The sequence below is a fragment of the Mercenaria mercenaria genome, chromosome 4, assembly GCF_021730395.1.
Source record: "Mercenaria mercenaria strain notata chromosome 4, MADL_Memer_1, whole genome shotgun sequence".
NCBI classification, from domain to species: domain Eukaryota; kingdom Metazoa; phylum Mollusca; class Bivalvia; order Venerida; family Veneridae; genus Mercenaria; species Mercenaria mercenaria.
In genome coordinates this window covers 7,598,354-7,620,370 of record NC_069364.1, presented here as the reverse complement: position 1 = coordinate 7,620,370, position 22,017 = coordinate 7,598,354, and the positions used below count along the sequence as shown (strand labels likewise).

Here is a 22,017-nt window from a genome sequence, read left to right as displayed (position 1 = left end):
CATTGCTTGCTACAGACTGGTCTAAAATGGCCGACATATTCTAAAATGACAGTAACAATGGAAACAATGGACTATGTAAACTTCATTGTTTAAAGACTCCAGTATTGTCTAATAACGTTTTGAGATCCTATGGAAACTATTAATCCTAACCTTTGAAAGGCTTCTATCAAATTAAAATAGAAGAAAGGTAGGGGCTTATTTGTACGAATGCTTATCATTACATATCATTAAGTGCGGATGTTTAAAATACTTGTGCAGTTCAACGCGATACGAATGCTGGGTCAGTAAATTGGTATAGTTTGTTTATTTGTTTTGTGTTTAACGCCGTTTTTCAACAGTATTTCAGTCATGTAACGGCGAACGGTTAACCTAACCAGTGTTCCTGGATTCTGTACCAGTACAAACCTGTCCTCCGCAAGTAACTGCCAACTTCCCCACATGAATCAGAGGTGGAGGACTAATGAATTCAGACACAATGTCATTTATCAAATAGTCACGGAGAACATACGACCTGCCCGAGGATCGAACTCGCGACCCCGCGATCCGTAGGTCAACGCTCAACCTACTGAGCTAAGCGGGCAAATTGGTATAGAATAATGTTCATGCGTAGCAGAGAATGATCTTTGTTCAATTACAGGCTAAATAAATATCGAAATTGACATGTATACATCACACTGAGATAGTGTGAAGCACACATAAAGCCACAACACTATTTGAATATGGTGATATTCGTATATTTCGACGGTATAGCTTATACGAAACAAATATATTCAATAAGGAAACAATCTGTTAAAATAAAGTGGGTAGGGTAACATATAGTTTGATAATTTCACATCATTAAATTATTTATACGTCAATATTGTTATTACATTGACAACAAATATTCCAGGATCATAAATTAAAGATTAAATATTGCGATGTAACTTATGTAAATTTTAAGATACTGTGTACGCAAAATTATATTTTCAAACTTTGCATGCCGCCATTTGATACATCCCTACGTTTTGAAATGAAATGTTCCTTTAAAAAGGAAGTAAATACTGGTTATTACTAATCATCATATGATAATTCTCAAGGTAACATCGATTTTCGAAGGACTGCATATAAGTCCATCGGTATCACAAATTTAATTCCAGTGGATGTTGAAGACCAAGTGATCATAGTCGTGGATATATCACATTGACTGTAAGTTTAATATATATGAATTTAATATAAATACTTGTACTATGAATACATGGTGATATCAGAACTATATAAGCATTAATGTTACATTTCTCTTTCATTTTTACATGTTGATATAATTACCCCACCCATTTTTTTCAATGGAAAATCGTATTTAAATCTATAAAAATGTTCTGTTAAGATTTTAAAAATATTTCGCTGCTTTTAATACAAAATAATAGCAAATTCGGCAAAAAAGGGAAAAGTTTATTTTTTTCAAAAAGAAGAATTTTTTGTAAGTGGTTTATTAAAAGCCATATTTCAATAACTAGCTTTTTTTTTGCATAACTTTGTTAAAAAGATATATTCAAAGAAACATATTTTTCTAAATGGCGGATATCCAAATTAAAAACGCTCGTACATCCGTGAAAATCGGGACATTGGTACTAAAGCACTTGGTACGGTTTAGATTGAAAAATGGTCTTTCGTGCAAATTGCTGAAAATTAATCACTAATAGTTTCAACCTTTTAAATTACAAAGCTTTAAAAAAAATCAGAAATGAAAATTGTCCCTTCTATACGTCGATTATCATCCTGACTATCTGTACCAAAAAGATTCAATTATAAATGCGCTTTTTTGACGTACGTCAAACGTTATTCAAAGTATATACTAAGTATAGGTATTAACGTAGTTTCATATACTTAAATCATGCGGCTGTATTAGCAAGCACGTGATCGAATATATTGTCAATGAAGCAAACAATTTAAATGTACTATATAGGACATCTTTGTATATTTATATATTGATTAAGCTGATCATGGAACTATTTTTAACAGCCAAAATTATTTTCATTCTCTTCCTCGTTAACTTGATGGTGTGGTATTATTTCTGAATATGTGAAATAGAATATTTATTTCGTGCAGATTCAGCACTGAATATTTTGAGCTCATTCATTAAAGGTATATTAAGCTCGCCCGCATAATTTAAGTATATGAAAATACTAATGATAAATTCTCATTCATGCATAAAAATTTACATTCATTCAGCTTCAGCTATACATAAAAATACCAACATCATTATCATCATTATTAAGCAAAACATTGAACAATGTTCTGTTATATTACAAAAACAGGCAACTCAACTATTTTACTACTGTATCTGCAGTTCTTGATGAATCATCATCATCATCATCATCAGACAGCTATTTTCTATTTGATATAGAGTCTCATTTACTACTCTCATATTCTACTCTCATATTCTACTATGTCTTTTAGCAAGAGGAGATGTCATCAAGAGTGGTATAGGTGTTACCATGTGAGGTATCATTGATGGACCCATACTATACAAATCTGGTCAGAGCATTGCCATGTGTGTGGTAGAACTTCCTGTGTTTACAGCCTGTGTATAGACTTCACTTTCGGAATGTATTGTTTCATTCACAGTATTATCTACGCTTTCTATCTCTGGGTTTGAATTTAACATAGATTTGCTGATTTTGTTATCACTTATGTGTTTTGACTTGTTTATTGTTTTTTTTTTTTTTTTGTATGTTTATATTTTTTCTACTGACTGACTGTTTCGTCATGGGAAGTACCTGTCCCTTTTGTAGAGGACGATTTGCTTCTGGTTAGGACACTTTACTTTACGCTTTGGTTTTGGACCCATTACATACATTCATTTCTGTATCAAACGTCTATATCAAATGTCAATTAATAGCTCTTTATCAAGTAGATCTCGTATCGAACGCCTTCAAATATTCGGATATGTCAGGAGTTTCAATCATTGTTATTTTCCGATCTTGCAGACGTCGTAACTTCCCTTAATGTACATTTATATACTCAGTGTCTTATTTCAATGCATTCACCAATCTTTAGTCGTGTAGTTTGGTTAGAAGTCTCCTGGATTTACATTTTTTGCTAAATAACAGTTTGAATTTGGTCTTGTTACCGGAAGTTACGACATATTTTCACCTCCGACATATTTTTTATCTTAACACACACTTTAGCTGTACATGTTCATCTAATATTTGTATGAGAGAACTCCGTTTAAGCTGTTGATAGGGGAAGTTCGGTGTGTTGTACATGTCTTTAGACTCAGTCAAAACAAGCCTGCCGTTATTTCCTTGGTTGTGTTCTGATTTTCCAAAGAGTCGTTTTGTAAATTTTATTCAGTACAAAAAATGACATGCTGGATATTCTTTAACAAAGATTCACTTATAAGAACGAGATAGAAACACTTGCCTTAAATTTATTAAAATTAATGATAAAACTCTGGTTTTATTATGTTAATTAACACGTTGAATAAATTCAGTAAGAAAATACACTCAATGTAAGATCCTCTATGCATTTCATCAACATCCGTAAAACTTAAGTATTAAGACTGTCGACATTTTCATTTCAGATAATTCACTCAAATGTGTATTTATCAAAATTATGTAAATCTGTATTATATTGAAAGAATATACTGACTTTGAAATTTAAGCCGTTTCATTAAAATCAATGATAAATCGAATGAATGGTTGATTGCTTCGATGAAATATTAACAATCTGTAAATAGTTTATAAAACTTCTAGAGTATATATTTTTATCAAAGCTGGTATTAAATGCATGAAAACGTGTGCAAAAACATGTTTCGTTAACATCACTGTAGCTAGCAAACTACGGGGAACCCACGCATATATTTTCTAATTTATGGTGTTCTGAAAGCGACACATGACAAGTACAGTAAATTATTACTTAAAACATATTTCAATTTTGACTAAGTTACGGTCAAAATGTTAATTAATGTTTTACTCTTTACCGCCGAACCGGGTAGAAATTATCATTTACGAATCTGTAGGGTCTAGGCCTATCGGATTAAACACTTGTTTCGTAGTAATATTCAATAAAGAAATTGTCAATATAGTTTTGATATCTTCATACTTCAAACGGCTGTTGTTAAATGGACTGAATGCATTGAATTTCATTTTAGTAAGATAGTAAGATATTTAGCTTAAGTCCTCCACCTCTGATTCATGTGGGAAAGTTGGCAGTTACTTGCGGAGAACAGGTTTGTACTGGTACAGAATCCAGGAACACTGGTTAGGGTAACTGCCCGCCGTTACATGACTGAAATACTGTTGAAAAACGGCGTTAAACCCAAAATAAGCAAACAAACATATCTAGTCTAGGCCTAAGGCTGACAACATGTCAGATTTTCGAAAAATACTCAGCATCCGCAAACGGTAAAGTTTACAAATTGTGTTAAGTGCTAGAGGTAACTCTTCCTTCCGCATTAAAATGTAAATAACGAAAAGTTTATCTATTAAGGATATTGTTTATTTCTTGATTTAATTGCAAAAGCAACTGTTTTTCGAGCGTTATATATTTTTACATATAAATGACGTCGTCAGTGACGAAACAACTAGATAACGTTATTTTCACCATTACGTTCAAATACTTGTCTGTAGATTTAATAGCGTTATTTATCTATCAAAATGTTTAATTTAATGTTTTAGAATTTTTAACTCATTATTTTAGGCCATTTGTACATAAAACCGTAACAAACCCTTTGATATGCTAATATAATGGTGTGTGATGTGCCATTGAAGTAATAATATATTGCAAGATATAGATGATTTAAAACGTCCATTCCTTCTCCTTTTACAAAGTTGAATATGAGAATTCAGTTTTGATCATGTGTCTTTGTTGATAACGAAATGGGATCGCAAGTTTATTTTATTTGCATACTGAGAAGTTATTGATAAAACATAAAAAAAACTTGAAACACGGAGGAGTGAATATGTACGTCATATCAATATCGTGTTTCATGCCATCAATTTGTTTTATAATTGCACAAGTGATGATAATCGGACAGCTGAAGCAGAAAGATAAATCGGTTTGATTTCGATCTCTCTCCGGTCCGATTAATCAGAAATGCTCGGAATCGGAAGACGAAAATAGATTATTGTAATCTAGTAGAATGGACGTAACAGCACACCTTTCTCAAGACTTCCACGTTATTGTTTGACTACTGTTATTACTTTTGATGAAGTATTGTATGACACAGCTGCTGTACTGTGTAGCCTTTAGCAACTGCTGAACAATCAGGGTTCAGTTGTTTGAATCTTTAACCAGCTTTTAAACTAACCGCCGGTTTGATTTTGAATCAAAATATTTGTCTTGATTGAAAAGATTAGTATAATCCTTTTTCTTTTACTGTGAAGACGTTTTATTGTTTATAGTCCTCAGTTCGTACATATGTTTTTCAAAGTCTTCTAAAATGTTGACATATAACCTTGCAAGTTAACCAACTGTTAGCTTAAGCTTAACCGGCTATTAATATTAAATGTTTCAAATAACACAGTCCAAACTGGCACTCTGGGAGGAGCGGGCAGAAAAATCATCATTTTCCCCCTGATACTTATGTATTAGCTTAATTATACTTGTTAAGTGCAAACATATAAGGGTTTACTGTATATTGATTAATTCTAATTTTGAATTTCTGTGTGATTTTGTATTTTTATTATAATTGGATCTTATGCCTGAATAAAATTGAATTGAATAGAGTTGTACAAAAAATGTGCCGATAGTCCTAAGGATATCTACATAAACCAGTATCAAGAATAGTATGATCATGACTTAAATGGTAACAGTGACAATATGACAGTAACATAATGACAGACAAATTGAAGAAGGTGTCTAAAAGTATAGATATAAAAGGATTACTTGCAAATAGCAATCGTGTCGCATTCAATATGAATTTGTCTCTGTTTTAAAGTTTTTATCAGGTATACAGAAAGTTATGAAGCAATGGTTAAATATTTTTACACGTATACAAATATAGCCATACTTGGTCTAATTCGATATTATCTTGGAATATGAATAATACTAGTATGCCAAGATAATAATATCAATGATATTTGAAAAGAACGAAATATTTATGCTACCCATGCTATCACTCAACAAAATTCTTGACACGTTTTCTGACCGAACTATGGCTAAAACATTCTATAGAAACAAATGTAGCACAAAATAACTATACACCAATATGAATCTAAAGCTGTTTGGGTAATCATTTTGTGCCCTTCCTGAGTGGTGTGATATAGATTTGATTTCGTCCGTACGTCCGTCCCAAATGTACGCACGTAGCTTAAAAAGTATTTGATATTAATTGATGAAACCTTGCATGAGTCTTTATTATAATATGAACTTGCACATTACTTATTTTTCGTTTGGCTCCGCCCCCTATTTATGGAGATACGGTCCCTGAATTCACCTTGTGACGCGCCTAGCTCAAAAAGTATTTGGTAAAGATTGGTAAAACTTTTCATGAGTCTTAATCATGATATAAACTTGCGCACCTCTTTTTTTTTATTGTTATTATTATTATACCAGATTTATATAGCGCCCTTTTCATGATAAACACGTTCAAAGGCGCTTTACATATAGCAAACGCAGCGACACAGGGCTGAGATACAGGCTTGTCCGGCTAGCTTAGCCTAGCTCTTTGTGAATAGATTGTCTGGTTCTTTAACGTGCCTGGTGTTTAGCACCGATACACGCGAAACCGTCTTTCCTGGGAAGAACCAGCACAGGCCTCTTAGTCAGGTGGGAGACACTCAAGAGCATCTCAGAAATTTCCAGTTCCTGGACCGGGTCAAATTTTTCACCTGGCTCCGCCTCCTATTTATAGAGTTATGTTCCTGAAATAGTAAAAAAATGCACCTTTTCACCTTGTGACGCGCATAGCTAAAAAAGTGTTGCATATAAATTGATGAAACCTTGCATGAGTCTTTGTCGTGATATGAACTTGCGCAACCTCTATTTTTCGTCAACATCCGCCTCCTATTTCAAGAGTTATGTCCCCTGAAATAGTCAAATTACACATTTTTACCTGGTGACGCGCCTAAATTGATTAAACCTTGCATGAATCTTCATCATGATATAAACTTGCGCACTTCCTATTTTTCGTCTGCCCCCGCCCCCTATTTCCACAGTTATGGACCCTGAAATATACATTTTCACCTTGATGGAAACTTGTACACGTCTTAGTCATGATATAACTTGCGAACCTCGTTTTTGGACTGGTTCCACGCTCTATTTTTAAAATTACGGCTCCTGAAATAGTCAAATGTGCACATTCTCACCTAATGACGTGCCTTACTCAAGAAGAAGTTGAAGTGAATTCTTGAAACTTTGCATGAGTCTTTATCATAACTTGAGCCTCAGCATGAGAAAATCAACAGTGCATTTGCGACCAGCATGGATCGAGAGCAGCCTGCGTATCCGCGCAGTCTGGTCAAAATCTATGCTGTTCGCTTTCAAAGTCTATTGCAATTAGACAAACCGTTAGCGAACATCATGGATCCTGACAAGACATGTGGATGTGCAGGCTGGTCTGGATCCATGCTAGTCGCAAATGCACTATATAGGTTTTCTCATGGTGCGGCTCATTTGACCTTGCACACTTGGTATTCTTTTAAGAATCTTAGCGCTTATTACAGTGTTATGGCCCTTGAAATAGCAACAATAGTGGATTTTTGTTTGTGATGTTCATACTTCAAACAGTATAATGGCCTAGAATAATGAATCCTTTTTATAAAATGTTTGTTGAAACTATTACCCGCTTAAGACTGCAAACATTTGAATTACCCTGTACGAAATTTTACAGCTGTAAAAGACCTGTATTTTTGTTCAAAATAACAGTCATACTTATTCCAAATTTACACCTGTAGATTTTATATAACAACATTGATTTTACAGCTGTAGATTTCAATTTACAGCTGTCAAACGACTGTAAAGCAGTTCGAAATATGCAAATGAGCTACACCTGTAAAAAGAAGTTACAGCTGTAAAAATGAAAAAGTTACAGCTGTAACATACCCAAATGTTACAGCTGTAGAAATATTATAGGTGTTGAAACAGAGGGCATTATTTTAAGGGACGAAAGTAGAGGTGCAAAAAGTTTTAGGATGAATTGCAATTCTCTAATAAGGTAGCAATTACTATGAAAATGGCAAAATAAATGATCTAGTACATGTGGTATATGATCTAGTATATGTGGTATGATTACAGTTTAGCAACTGCAAAATTCAAGAGTAGGATACAAAGTAGGTTACATGTGCAGATCTTGTTTTTAAAACTTTCTTTGTCAGTCATGAAAACATATGACAATCTTGTAATTATTTCTTTTAAACTTATCAGCTTCCAGTATAGAGTAAATAGTTAATGTATGTACTTATACATGTCCTTTTACAACTATAATAGATAATTAAACATCCGTAGCTCTACTTACTCTATACCGCTTTAATTTCCAAAATTTAACAAGATGTGATGTCTGTGTGAATTTCAGTTATATCCCGCCAAAATGCATTAAAGATGGCTGACAATACTCATGTTTCCCTCCAAAAATGTTACAGCTGTAATTTTGAGACATGACCATTTTACAGCTGTAACTTTCAACAGTAAAATTTTTACAGCTGTAAATTGAGACCTTCATATTTTTACACCTGAAAATTTGAACCGTATTTCTGATCATTATTCCACTTACATGTCTTTTACAGTTGTAATTTCAAAATACAGGTCTTTTACAGACGTTTTACAGTTGTAAAACAGGTTCTTTTTTCGTACAGGACTGCCCCTTATTTGTGAAAACTGTACCAGTGGGGGCACACGCTGTGTGCTACAGACACATACTAGTTACTTAAGTATGAGATGAGAAAATTAAAAAAAAATGATAACACTATGATACATTGATACATTAAAATCAGGTGGTATGGAGCTGATTACTCAACGAGAGTCCATATTTTTTCACTAAATAATTTAATAAAAAGTTAAGATCAGGCAAGAAAATGTTGTTGGTTTTGTCTTGTAGATCTCTCGTCCGTCAGTATAATTCTGGAAATCAGGTTTATGGAGTAAAACCTTTTAAGAGGGGGATGCACATTGAAATGTAATGTTATAACACATGTACAAACAAAGTATTGTGTCTTGACAAATGCTCAGATCTTTGATATTATATTTGAAAGATATTTCGGGTTCGTCAGAGCCAGGAGGGATATTGTTTTGTCCATCCGTTCAAAATGAAAAATGCTTATAATTCAAGAAGTATTTAAACTAGAATACCAAACCTCGCGTAGTTATTGATTAGCACATGGCCTCTGCTTACATTTGGTATTATTTTCCTTGACCATGTAAAAGCAGAGTTTTCACCTTGCTTATAATTCGAAAAGTATTTCAGCTAGAATCACCAAACCTCAAATAATAATGAATTAGCAGTTAGTGACCTTTGCTCATATTTAATTAGAATCACAAAACCCCAAATAATTACTGATTAGCACATGACCTTTGCTCTCATGTAGTTTTATTTTCCCATTGACTTCAGAAAAAAAAGTTGTTTACGTTTTCTAGAAAATGTTTACTTTGATGTGAGAAAGATATATCAATGATTATTTGATAAAACCTGACACATTCGCAATGTATGGGGTAGACGCATTTATCAAAAACGTGTCAAAATGCGGAAGTAGAAGTCATGCATGAAATTCAAACATTATGATGATTTAAAAAACGATAACAACAAAAACAGAATATCCTTACACAATCCAATCGAGACTCTCTCTCTGTGTCACCTACCCCACACTCGCAGCATTGCTATTGGCTCATAGTTATGCTGCTCGTCTATCTGGCGTACAGTTCAAAAACATCCAGGTACGCCTCTGACTTTACTCACTATTACATATTATATTAAAAAATGAAAATTATTATTCATTAGAATGACTAAACCCCATATCATGAATGATTAGCACATGACTTTTGCTCACAAATAGTATTATCTCCTTTGACTTATTGACTCAGTAAAGGTAGTGTTTCCCCCTTAATTTGATACAGAATTGGGGGTTTTCTTGAGTGTATCGAAGTAAATTGATGGATCTTCATGAAACTTTATCCAAATGTGTATAACTATAGGGCGGTGGTGCATCTAAAGTTTCATAAGGATCTCTTCATTAACTAGAGTTGTTGTCTTTTAATTATTTTATTCATACATTCACACATAACAAAGTAATCCATTGACGGATCTTCATGGCATTTCATAGAAATATAGATAACTATAAGGCGGTGGTGTATGCTTATATTTAAGGTAGTTCTGCACGTTTGGATCGAAATATTTTCTACAATGTAGAATTTGATTAAACTCTGATTTTTCAAAACTTCAGAATATACCTAGAAATAAAAAGGAAAGGGTTAATGCTTGATTTTTTGCTAGACTGATTTGAAAAATTTGGACCTCACACAATATTTCATAATGGGAGTCTATGGAAAAATCATAACTTTCATAACATTTCGCGAATAGAAATTGATGAAACTTCTCATAGTTGTAAATAAACACACGGCCTATAATTTGGTGAAATAAAATTTATAGGTCCGTGTGCTTATTTTTGAGATATTTGACCAAGATTAAAGTGAACCGGACATTTCACGCTAACTTTAAGGCATTTTTTGAATTTTATAACGTGTCATATGTTTTAATATCATATTTTGACTTTAGAAATATAGCAACAAGGCCATTGTAATAAATTTACTCACAGGTTTCGATTAAATCATAAAATTATTTTCATTTCCGTACGCCGAATCCAGGCTTTATTCTATGTTTTCAAGATAAATGACGTTACGCCATCACTTCCGGTTTATCAAGCGTGCAGAACTACCTTAATTAGGGTCACTTCAGTTATTGCAGAGTTATTGCCTTTTAATTGTTTTAGAACTCATAAATTCCCGCAAAAACAAAGTTACCTATTGATGGATATTCATGAAACTTAATACATATATAGATCACTAAAGGACAATTTTTCCCCTTGATTGTCTAAAAGATAGGAACCAACAAACAATTGCAGGGTCCTTATGTACATAACTTGCGTATGTCTGGAAATTAGATATTTTTCAAAATACAGTCCCCTCGTTCACAAAACAACTTATTCGGCGGGGGTTATAAATTCACTTTATTGGTTTGTTTTCTTTATATTTAAATAAGTAAGATTTTTTTAAGAAACAGCGTGGATAAGTGCTGAAGTTCAGAATAAGTCGTATTTCTATTGGTCTTACTTTACGCATATGACACTGTTGTTATTAGCGATAGCGACAAAGATTTCAACAAGAGCTTAAATGATTTTGCTTTCTATTGCCGAAACTGAAATGTTGATATAAGTTATAAAATACTAAATTATTTTACCAAAACTAACAAACTACAGAATAATCACTTTATTTTAAGCGAACAATAAACTGAATTCGTGAAGACATATAAATATCCCGGAGTGTTTTCTTCACCAGGTATTTTTTCACAATGCCAAAGAATATGTGCTCAACAAAACAGCTAATCCGCCATTTGTTATTTTGCTAATATCTTAAAATGTATACTTTTCTGTTGTACAACATAGATGTTTACTTCCAATTTTAGGTGTATTTTAACGCATCTCTGCCTGGTAAGGATTTTTTGTGGACTTAAAAAAACAGACTTTTTTGTGAACTTACTTCCCTTTGATGCTACTATAAATAGCTTATTCTTGAAACATTTTAACCTGGCTGTTAGAATTGGATATGTCATTGTTTGGGCTTGCGGTCTACAAACTTAAACAGATTATGTTTTACTGTAACATGTACTCCTGTTCGATAAGTAGTCACTGTGGGCAAGTCTCTTTACAGTTATGGCTCTTAAATTATTGAAAATTGCCGAAGTTTGAATCACATGATAGTATTTTATTTCTAAATCGGTCATTTCGAAATGATATTCTCCAAGAATTACAACACAACCACAGAATTAAAATTCAGTTTGCAAATACAGGTGCTAGTGTAAAATAATTTGCTGTGACGGGCGTTAATGTGACATTCTGGCACTCTTTTTCTAGAATAAATAGCCTCGATCTAGTTAAAATGGTTTGATCACACGATCTTACTTACTCTTCCTTACAGATACATGTAATGGGGCTATGGTAATCTAGACCTGACTGAAAATGTCCATTGTACTTTCTTACGTAAAGCACCAAAATCAAATTTCTACGTCTAAACATGCTGACTTTGTCTATATTTGCTATTATAATATGATCCATTTATTCGTTTATTTTGTTGGGTTTAACGTCGCACCCAATTATAGGTCATATGGCGACTTTCCAGCTTTAATGGTGGAGAAAGGCCCAAGGTGGTCCTCCGTGCATTATTTCATCACGAGCGGGCACCTTGGTAGAACCACCGTCCTTCCGCAAGCCAGCTGGATAGCTTCCTCATATAAAGAATTCAACACCCCGAGTCTCGAAACTACATCGGTGAGGGACAAGTGATTTGAAGTCAGTGACCTTAACCACTCGGCCACGGAAGCCCCCTAAATTGTCTATTATATTGAACAATCTGGTAAACGGTCATAAAAGCTGTCTTGAAATTATTTTAAAATCTGGCGAGCAGTTTCTTACAGTCAGATTTTAATGTTCCAAGTACATACCAAGATGGAATAGTGATCAGGCCCTCCGACCCTAGTGTTTATGGGCGAATTAGAATAATTAAAAACATTCTTGATAGAGGGTCACCCAAAAGACGATTTCGATAAATCATTTCAAAACTGAGGGTGATGTTAAGGAAATGGTTGTTCGGATGTTCGGAGTGTTTTCTATTTTTAGCTGACTTGCTTTTTTTCTCCAAGAATCGAAATAATTTGAACAAACTTTGATTAAGGGCAAGAAACTGTATTAAATTATTCTAAAATCACCTTTTGTTATATAGCGTTATTGTCATAAACTTAACTAGTTGTTAAACATTATTATTATTATTATCATTATTATTATTATTATTATTATTCTAGCATAAAATTGCTGTTATTGTCACTTTTCGGGGTGTTTTAACAGGAGAAAAAACGTGTGTTGCGCTTACGTGCTGTTATATATATATGCGCGTTCCGTGGCAAAGCGTAAACGTATTACGGCCCCAAAACGGATAATTCAAAAGGAAATGACATCAACTTGAAAAAAAAAACAACGTAGACTTTACCGCGCATTTCATGGAAATTTAATGAAATTATTTACCTGGTTTTTACGCGTTTTATGCTGGAATGGCGTTAGCGCATGTTCTTTTCGTGTTATAACATCTTCAGAATCCCTCGGGAATCGTTGGTACCAACCAATCCTTCGGGATTCTGCAGATGTTATAACACGAAAAAAACATTACTACTACTGCTACTACTACTACTACTACTACTACTATTATTATTATTATTAGAAATAAAAATGGTAAAAGGCATGTTTTTTTTTATTTCAGTTACTAATGTCTACCTTTTCTGGAATTCTTCTTGATGTATCGGGTTCTATGGAATGCAGTATTGGTGATGGCGTAAATGAGGAAGGGGGAACATGGGCAAAGTCGATATTTACCGTGACTGATGATGTGGTAAAACATGATGTTTCAAGAAATAATAAAGTTTTTGCAATTGGTGTCGGGGCTAGTGTAGGCGAAGACATATTTGATGTTATCGGAACAATTCAACAAATTCAGAACAAAGTGAGCCCTGGCCAAACCGCTGATAGGAGTCCAGCGTCATTCAATACCATTGAATGTCTTTTTTTGGTGTTAGAAAACAGTGGTGCCAGAACGATAAGAAAATGGGCGGATAAGTATGTTGTAAGTCGGGCAGTTTCTGAGTATGAGGCGCGTTTAATTCTCGATAAACTTGAATCAGACAGAGCTTTTACGAATCGATTTGTTTATGATTACTTACCGGAAGCGTGTCGTGACTGGGATGGAATAGCAGGTGCATTTCAAGGCCTGTGGTCTTCCGTTGCAAGTTCGTTTCGCCAGGCAACTATTGACGACATCGAAATCGTTGCAAACAAGGCAGTACGTGACATCGAAAGTCTGGTAACGAAGTCGATGGAGACATATGAACCAATCGGCGTCAGTAATCGATCTGTATACAATGTGCACGACGCAGCTGATGTTATTCGCGGATGTATCGACGAAAGAGATCTTACTTCTGAGAGAGCGCAGGAGTTACTGAAGATCGTTGAGCCGTATATTTATGGAGGCACACCTTTATATTCTGCGCTAAATATGGCATCTCATTTGCTTTCACGGCGAATGTACCCAAATCCAAGTAAATTGCTGTTTGTAATGTCTGATGGTGAGCCAGGAGACACAGGAGATTTGGATAGCATCAAGTCGATGTTAAAAAGAGACAATGTTACAGTTGTAAGCTGCTACATTGCCAGATGTTCTGAAGTTGAGCCTAAAAGATTGTATAGCGTTGCACGGGAAAACTGGGAAGATGGTGCGAAGTTTTTGTTTGATTTAAGCTCAACAATCCAGTCCACAGAGATGATAACCAGGGCAATTTTCATCAAACAAGGTTGGCAGATTGATATAACGAACAACGAGATCAGATTGTTTATGCATGTTAATCATCCAGACAACTTGAAGAATGTGTGCAGTCTGGCACGGAATGTCGTCAATAGCCAAGACGCATTGTCAGATTTGCTTGTATCAGTCTCCCTTGATGTGTACATCAACCAAAAGAATGACAGCATCACAGCACCTATGCAAGTAGGGGGTACCTGTTATGCAAACGCCTCTGCAACCGTTCTCCATTTGGCCATGTATAGAATTTTTGGTAGAGACGACGGTGTTCCATGCTTTGAAGAGCTTCGAGCGGATATGATAAACAAGCATGGAATTGAGGGTGCAAACACCTTTGCTGTACTTAATGAAGTATGTCCGCTATATCGCTTGAATTGTAGGATGGTTGACATAAACGAAGCAATGGGGGCTATTGCAGCAAAACGTCCAGTTGTAGCCAAGTACCGACTAACCAACGAGGAGTGGAAAACGTTTCGGAAGTTTTACGATGATAATCCTACAGGTATTTTGAAAAAGCGTGATCTGGATATCAGTAGGCGGACACATGACCCTACTATTGGACATGCTGTTGTGTTAACAAGTTACAACAGCGAATGTCTTTATTTGATGAACTCGTGGGGAGAAGATTTTGCTGATATTGGCTTCTTCAGAGTTGCGAATGCAGAGGTTCTTAATCTAGAATTTATTGACGTTTACTGGAGAGAGGATGATTTGTCTGATAGAGAAAAGGAACGTTACCGTAAACATGGATCTGAAGTTGCTGACAAACTGATGAAATCACTTAAAGGACTCCAAGAAGCATGCTTCACATGTCCAAAGTGCACACGGACATCAAAGGTTACAGAATTCAGAGGAACCATTTCGAACGCACAGTGTCCACTGTGCAACGAAGAGTTCTCGAGTACAAAAGCAGATGGAAATATTCTGGCTTTGAATATGTACCTGACATCCTTAAGCAGGTAAAGAATTTGGAGTGCGTATCACATTCAAGAGAACTGAAGTTTTGTACAGGTTCTCACATGAACTTGAAACTCGATTGGTTGCATTCAATATATAAACCGAAAAGGAATAACATTCTCCAACTAACATTACATTTACAAGCGTTGTCCTGAAAACACTACTGTCGAAATTCGTGTCATCAAACTTAGCATTCAGTAATACTTATACACGAATCATTGAGTGGATCAGACCTGTTGGTCTGCGCTATAACTGGTCGGATAATTGACAGTTACTTTGCAAAATATAACGTCAACTGAAATTTCCTGTATCCAGATATCTTACCGAGCAGTAACAATCTTGAGAAAAAAAACTATTTGCAAATTTTAGCTGGGTTCACCGCAGTTAACTTGTCACACCATAATGGAGACCACAGATTAACAGTATATTTGGTTAATAGGGACTGCATACTAAAACCACATTTATCCTAACACTAAAGTCACATTTAGGTTTAAACACAAAGATCACATACTATTTAAGGGAAAGGCAACGTCTCTGTCTAAATCGATTACAGAGACAATAATAGAACAATCGGTTTAAAATGAAAGCGGTATGAATTTTTTGATACATTTTCAGAATAGAAGCCAGTTTGTTTACATAGCAACAAACAAAATAGTTGGTTAAATTTATTTTTAGATTTGTTTGAACTGAAAAGATAGTATCTCTACTTACTTTTGCTAACTAGAATTGAAAAAAGTATGATACTGTATATATTGAACTCAAGTGTCATTCAAAGAATTTTATCTAAATGGGTATAATTGTGTTTGTGTTAAAGTAATGGTTCGCAGTATGTTAAAGAAGTATGCTTTCCACGTGGTCATCAATTTTCTTAAATTTCAACCTGCAATATCTTTGTAAATAGTCGCACGATTCTAAAACTTCCCTCAGTGTGTTATGGATGGCTTTTATATTAAATTTACCTTGCACTACCTTTTTTATAAGGAACACTTACACTTTAAATAGTTTTAGCCTAGCTTGAACATTCTGATTAGACCTCATTTATTTCAATACAAACGCAACGGATAGTGCATACTCAAACCATGAAAATATTTCCAAATGACACAATTTTGAGTTCATTGCGCATTTTTATGATTTTCTTGTATTAATGTGCTTGTACGTCTTCTCCGTTTATTTATGTTATGGTTTCATAATCCTTGTAAATGTGTCATTTAAAATTGTACTGCTGTTTTATAAGAGTACCGTTAGTTGCTCACCAGAAAATTGGTGTAACACAAGTAGTTTAGTATTGGTTTTAATCAAATTAAGTGTATAATATCACATCTGTTTTATTGAGTCATATCTTTAATTTCGACCCGTCTCGACGTATTGGTATCACGCTAGTACTTTTTTGCATTTCCTTGCTTTTTAGCAATATCACAGGCAAGCTGCAAACCAGCTGACCTATTGTTCTTTCTACATGACAGTTATTTGCTATCATAGTGTGCCTCGATATGTGTGCATTACTAACCATGTTTTACATACTATGCGAACGAAGTAAAAGAAACTGAAAGAAAACAAAATAACTTAGTGTCGGTCTGTCTACTTCTTTAGGATGGAGAAAAAATGTTTCATAGCACTGTCTAGCCGGAGGTTGCCTAGATGTCAATAAAAACGTGTATGGAAATTTTTATAACGTATTCCTGTCATATTAATTTTGAACAAAACCGGAATGAGACGTTTTTGTTGAACCACATCTTAGATTTTGTAGTATGTACATGAAAATGGTATGCGAGAATAATACGTGGGACACAATTTTCTTTAGTTATTTTGTGTTATGTTTTTTTAAGTATTTTGTGTAAAACGTATTTCATATTGCACATTCAACGTCTACTAATATAATACAGCACCGATCTGCCAGCCTGCTAAATTCAAAGTTGTAAAGGCTTGTAGATTTACGTAGTAATTTTCCATTTTAACGTCAAAACGGTATATAAATAAATATCCTTATAGCTTACAGTATATTTCTCGATACAAATATACACTTCATGGTATTCTTGCCTGTTTGATTAACTTCGACTGACTTTACAAGACAGCAGCTTGATAGTCTCTATTTATTCGTTTCTTGGACACGGTATACGAAAATACGGAAATGAAGATAGTTTTATGAGTTATTGCCAATTGTTTGTAAATTAATGAAAACGTTAACGTAAAGATATGAAAACATTCGCGTTCGACACGTTAAATAATTGCGATAAATAAATGTCTTGAAATCAGCTTGCAATGTGCGGTTCTATTTAATCATGGGCACACATCTAAAAAAAAAGCAGGAATCTAAATCAGGTTATAAACACATTCTATTTGTACAAAAAAACCCAACTTGATTTGAATGTACAGAATTCCATTAAGAAAATAGCATAACGTTACGTTAAAACGTAACACTATACTATTATCCGCGTCAACAGCGTCATGACGTCATTACAGTGTACCGATGTAAATTCCCCGCGCCCTGTCTAAATGAGATATGTATGCAGTAACGTAGTTTAACATCTGAAATGTAGAATTAAGCCAGCTCGGGACAAATATTGTAAGAATATCGCTAACGCTCGATTTTCTTAAACTCTCCTTTTAACTTACTATAGCCAGCTACTGCACATGAAATACTTAATTATTATTGTAATCTCATATATTATGTGTTATGTAAACCAAACATAGACAATTTTGAAGCTGATGTGGCTGATATTTTATCAGCTTCTTGCCTTAATAGTTGTAATTTTAGGTTTGGCACAGTACATGTAGTGATGTAAACACTTATTTTGTTTCAAATTATCAAGAAATGAAAATAGATTAAATGATGAATTTAGAGCGGATTACCCAGATAAAACAGTGATCTTCCTATTCCAATGTAACTGTATGTATACAAAACCTTGAAAATAATATCGATATCGCCTCTTTTTAAGAAAAATATTATACAAATGTCAGTATTAGCCTATGAAAGAACGATGGAGGCGATCCATTATAAAATATGATAGCTTTGTGAGGAAAGTGGAATTACTTTGTGTTTTTTTCTTCTTTTTTTCTTTGTATAGGTACACTTTTTACACATATAATAATTAATTGACGTAATTGTTGGGCCAAAAACTATCATGTTTATGTTTAATTAATAATAAGTTTCCAAACGTGGTTTGTCGTAGAATAACCCGAGTTTTGCGTTTTTATGCGTAAGAATATATCACGAAGGCCGTAGGCCTGAGTGAAATATTATTTCGCATAAGAACGAAAAACTCGGTTTATTCTACGACAAATCACACTTGGGAACTTATTATTTCGATTTTAACACGACATACTAGTATCAGCAGTGTAAGAAAAAAAAGTAGCTACTTTTTACGACCGTGCTACGCACCTGGATCGGATGACGTCATTGCACGCGAGTGGTTTATTGCATAATAATCCGAGATATATTTTGCTCTACATGTATGTAGGTTATTTGCTGGTCGTGTTAGAATAAAGCATATCCTTTCCGCACCTGTAACGTGATAAAACGTATAGCGTCTGATGGCCCTTTTACGCTTCCGTAGAATCAACATTTATTACACGAAATTCATTTTGAAAATATTTCTGAAATGTCTAGGTCTGCTGCTCTCAACGCTTTCAGACAACATCAAAAAGGACCTTTTTAGCGATTTGACAAAGTTCCAAAAATCTCTATGTACCCTTGCTCCGTGACGGAGCCCTGTGGGATTTGTGTTTATTTCGAGTTCAAATATTTTTTCGTAGATGAAAAGCTGACATGTCATGCTAAAGCCCAGGTATTTTCAAATCATTAGAGAATGCTGAAAATTGATTCCCCGTTAGCAAAAAAAAACAAAACAAAAAAACAGTCCACGCGCATACATTTTGACGGGGTGACCCCTGCGCGTGACCCCTGACTATCGACCAATTTAAAGGCGACTTTCGTTTTCAAGTTTTGCATGTCTACTTTCATTTTCTTTACTTCCGGAAATAGCCGAAGGTCACGTGACGTGATTTTCTGTGTTGTCAAAAACATACATGTGCCTGGCGAGATTGCATAAAATGTATCCGGTGTCCTAAGGATATATATCCCACTTTTTAGACCAAATATAAGTACAACAAATAACGTTTTTTTTTTTGTATTGAATGAACTAATAAGCCATATGTTAAATCAAGAGAAGCAACTGTTAATTGTTTCAAGCGCTTTTGACTAGGTATGTAGGAAAAATCAAAGGTACAAGTCTACGTTTGAATTTGTTTAAATATTATCCAGTCTAAGCCAGTAAAGTCTAGACTAAAATGTTATAGCGTTGTGGAGTGTGTTTCAGTTCTTATTTTGGTAATTAGTCAATAAACAACACGTTTATTTTCAGTTAAAAGAAAACAGACAAAGTGTATCTTAACGATGTTTCTTTCGCAGAGCATAAGATCAAAGTGCTTGTCAAAATATGTTTTGGGTGTAAAAAAGTTGTATGTCCAGCCTAAATTTTTTACATTTGTTATTCTTGCAATTTGTAACAAATAAAACATTGGTGAGGAGTTTTCTAGTATGCTCGGAGTCCTTGTCTCCGATGTTATTCTCAATGAATGTGTATTAACGATCTTGAAAGTGTATTTATTCATAGTGGTACTCAAGGTATAGAAGTTCATATGATTAAGGTGTTTTTGTTGCTATATGCTGATGGTATAGACAACTTTGAAGATGAAAATCAATACGTCACTAGAGTAATGATTTTTAAGAGAAGTGTTATAACTAGAAATTTTGCTTTTTTATTATAATTGATAGATAACAGATATTGTTAATACATTTACAGACTAGACATCGTTTTTACGTGTGGTAGTTCATTGAGCACTCCTCAAAGCACTTTGGCTGAGCAAGCACAGAAAGCAGTTTTTAAGATAAACAAAAACCTCTACAATTTTACTTATATGTTTATATATAGAGAGAGTTATTTGACAAATTATTTGAACCTATTTGAATTATAGCAGTAAAAAGTATATGGATTTTAAAAAGATTTATCTATTGAAAGAGGACATTTTCAATTTTGCAAGACATTACGAGTCAGGAAAACTACATAGAGTGATTTCATTTATGGTCATAAGGGAATTTGGAAAGATTACTTTAAATGTATACATTTTTATAACATTATTAAATACTGGACATAAAATTTGTTTCCAAGTGAAAATAGATATGTAGCTCTTGTGTAGAAAATGTTAAATGGTGACATAGAAAATGCACCAAATATGGTAAACTGGTGTTCACTGCTTAAATATTTGTTTGAGTTCCTTAGATTTATTTATGCCTGGTTACAACAAAGTGTTGGTAATACTAACCTATCAGCATGGTTAAGCAAAAAATACAAATAATATAAACTTGCACAAAATTGGCACGATAGATTAGAAATTCCTACACAAGAACTTTTTAATATCGAATTTTGCCTCGTTTTGATTTCAACCAGATATAAAATACCTCTTAGGTTAAACGACGGTGAAGGTTGGCTTCAGCTCGCCTTTCAAATGACCTTACACTCGCTTACTGACATAATATAGCCTGCTATGTATATGTAGTTCCTACGTATTGTTAATATAAAGCAGTTAAATATATCCTCATTTAGTGCCTTTTCATGTAATATACAGGAAGTAATAAAGTTGATCCCAGAAACATTTACTTATGAGACAATAAAACTCCTTAATATATGACTTGGTTGGCATTAGTGTCACGTGTACCGAGCGTTACTTCGTCAACTGAATATATGTATAATTTTTTTTCGTAAGCTATCTGCTTCTGATTATATAAAACTGGTATAATAAATTTTTCTCAAGCTGCCTTGCTTATTATTAGTTTGACCAATGATTCGTAAATGATTGTTTGAAACATAAATCGACTAAAAATCAGGTAGATAATCAATTCAATAAGTGGTCCTTATTGTGCAATAGCTTGTATCAAACAACGTAAATCTATGACCTTATACCAGCTATGTTTCAAACCGAACGTTTCAACGCCTCGTCACGAACCACTCGACCTAGAATGAGTTTATGGATTGGAAACCCCTTCGAGTATAAGCATACGCTGCAAGGATGAGGGACTGACCGTTCCGAAATCCACCTAGGTCCAAACATTAACTCTGTTTCAAATCAAATGTCTCAAACACTAAAAAGGTTCAGCACTACCCTTAAACCATCAGCTTATACTGCGACCCGGACCTATATAACAATAAAGTTATCAACAGGACCCTGCAAAGATGAGACGAAGCTGCACATATGAGGTAGTCTCGCCTAAACTATTTATACCAAATTCCCAGTAATAATTATGGCTTATTATTAATTATTTTTCTTCAGTATATCTTCGATGTTCAATCTTCAAATTCTGTCGACGATCTGCTCAAATCGGATGTGCAAAGTATATTTATATGGCCATATGACTTCATTTGTATACGGACATATCTCTGACTTTGATATAGACCACTTTATATGAATAATTTCAAATACAATTTTACCGGTATATACTTCCATCTGGACCTTGCAATTTACATCGAGGTAAGA

The 22,017-nt window shown here is 34.1% G+C and overlaps 1 protein-coding gene across 2 annotated transcripts; it reads left to right on the top strand.

Annotated features, from left to right (window-relative positions):
* The first annotated feature begins 1,028 nt into the window (after positions 1–1,028).
* LOC128556181 (uncharacterized) lies at positions 1,029–21,300 on the top strand. 2 transcript variants are annotated; one of them, XM_053540324.1, is made up of 2 exons: positions 1,029–1,185; positions 13,438–21,300. In XM_053540324.1, the coding sequence occupies exon 2, from the start codon at positions 13,444–13,446 to the stop codon at positions 15,490–15,492; it is 2,049 nt and encodes a 682-aa protein (XP_053396299.1). In that variant the 5' UTR covers positions 1,029–1,185; positions 13,438–13,443; the 3' UTR covers positions 15,493–21,300. The 2 variants fall into 2 exon arrangements, with proteins under 2 accessions (XP_053396299.1, XP_053396300.1); XM_053540325.1 differs by lacking the exon at positions 1,029–1,185 and adding an exon at positions 2,362–2,586.
* Positions 21,301–22,017: the final 717 nt, after the last annotated feature.

Coding starts and splice junctions, on each gene's coding strand:
- LOC128556181 (XM_053540324.1), top strand. CDS start 13,444: ATGTCTACCTTTTCTGGAATTCTTCTTGATGTATCGGGTTCTATGGAA.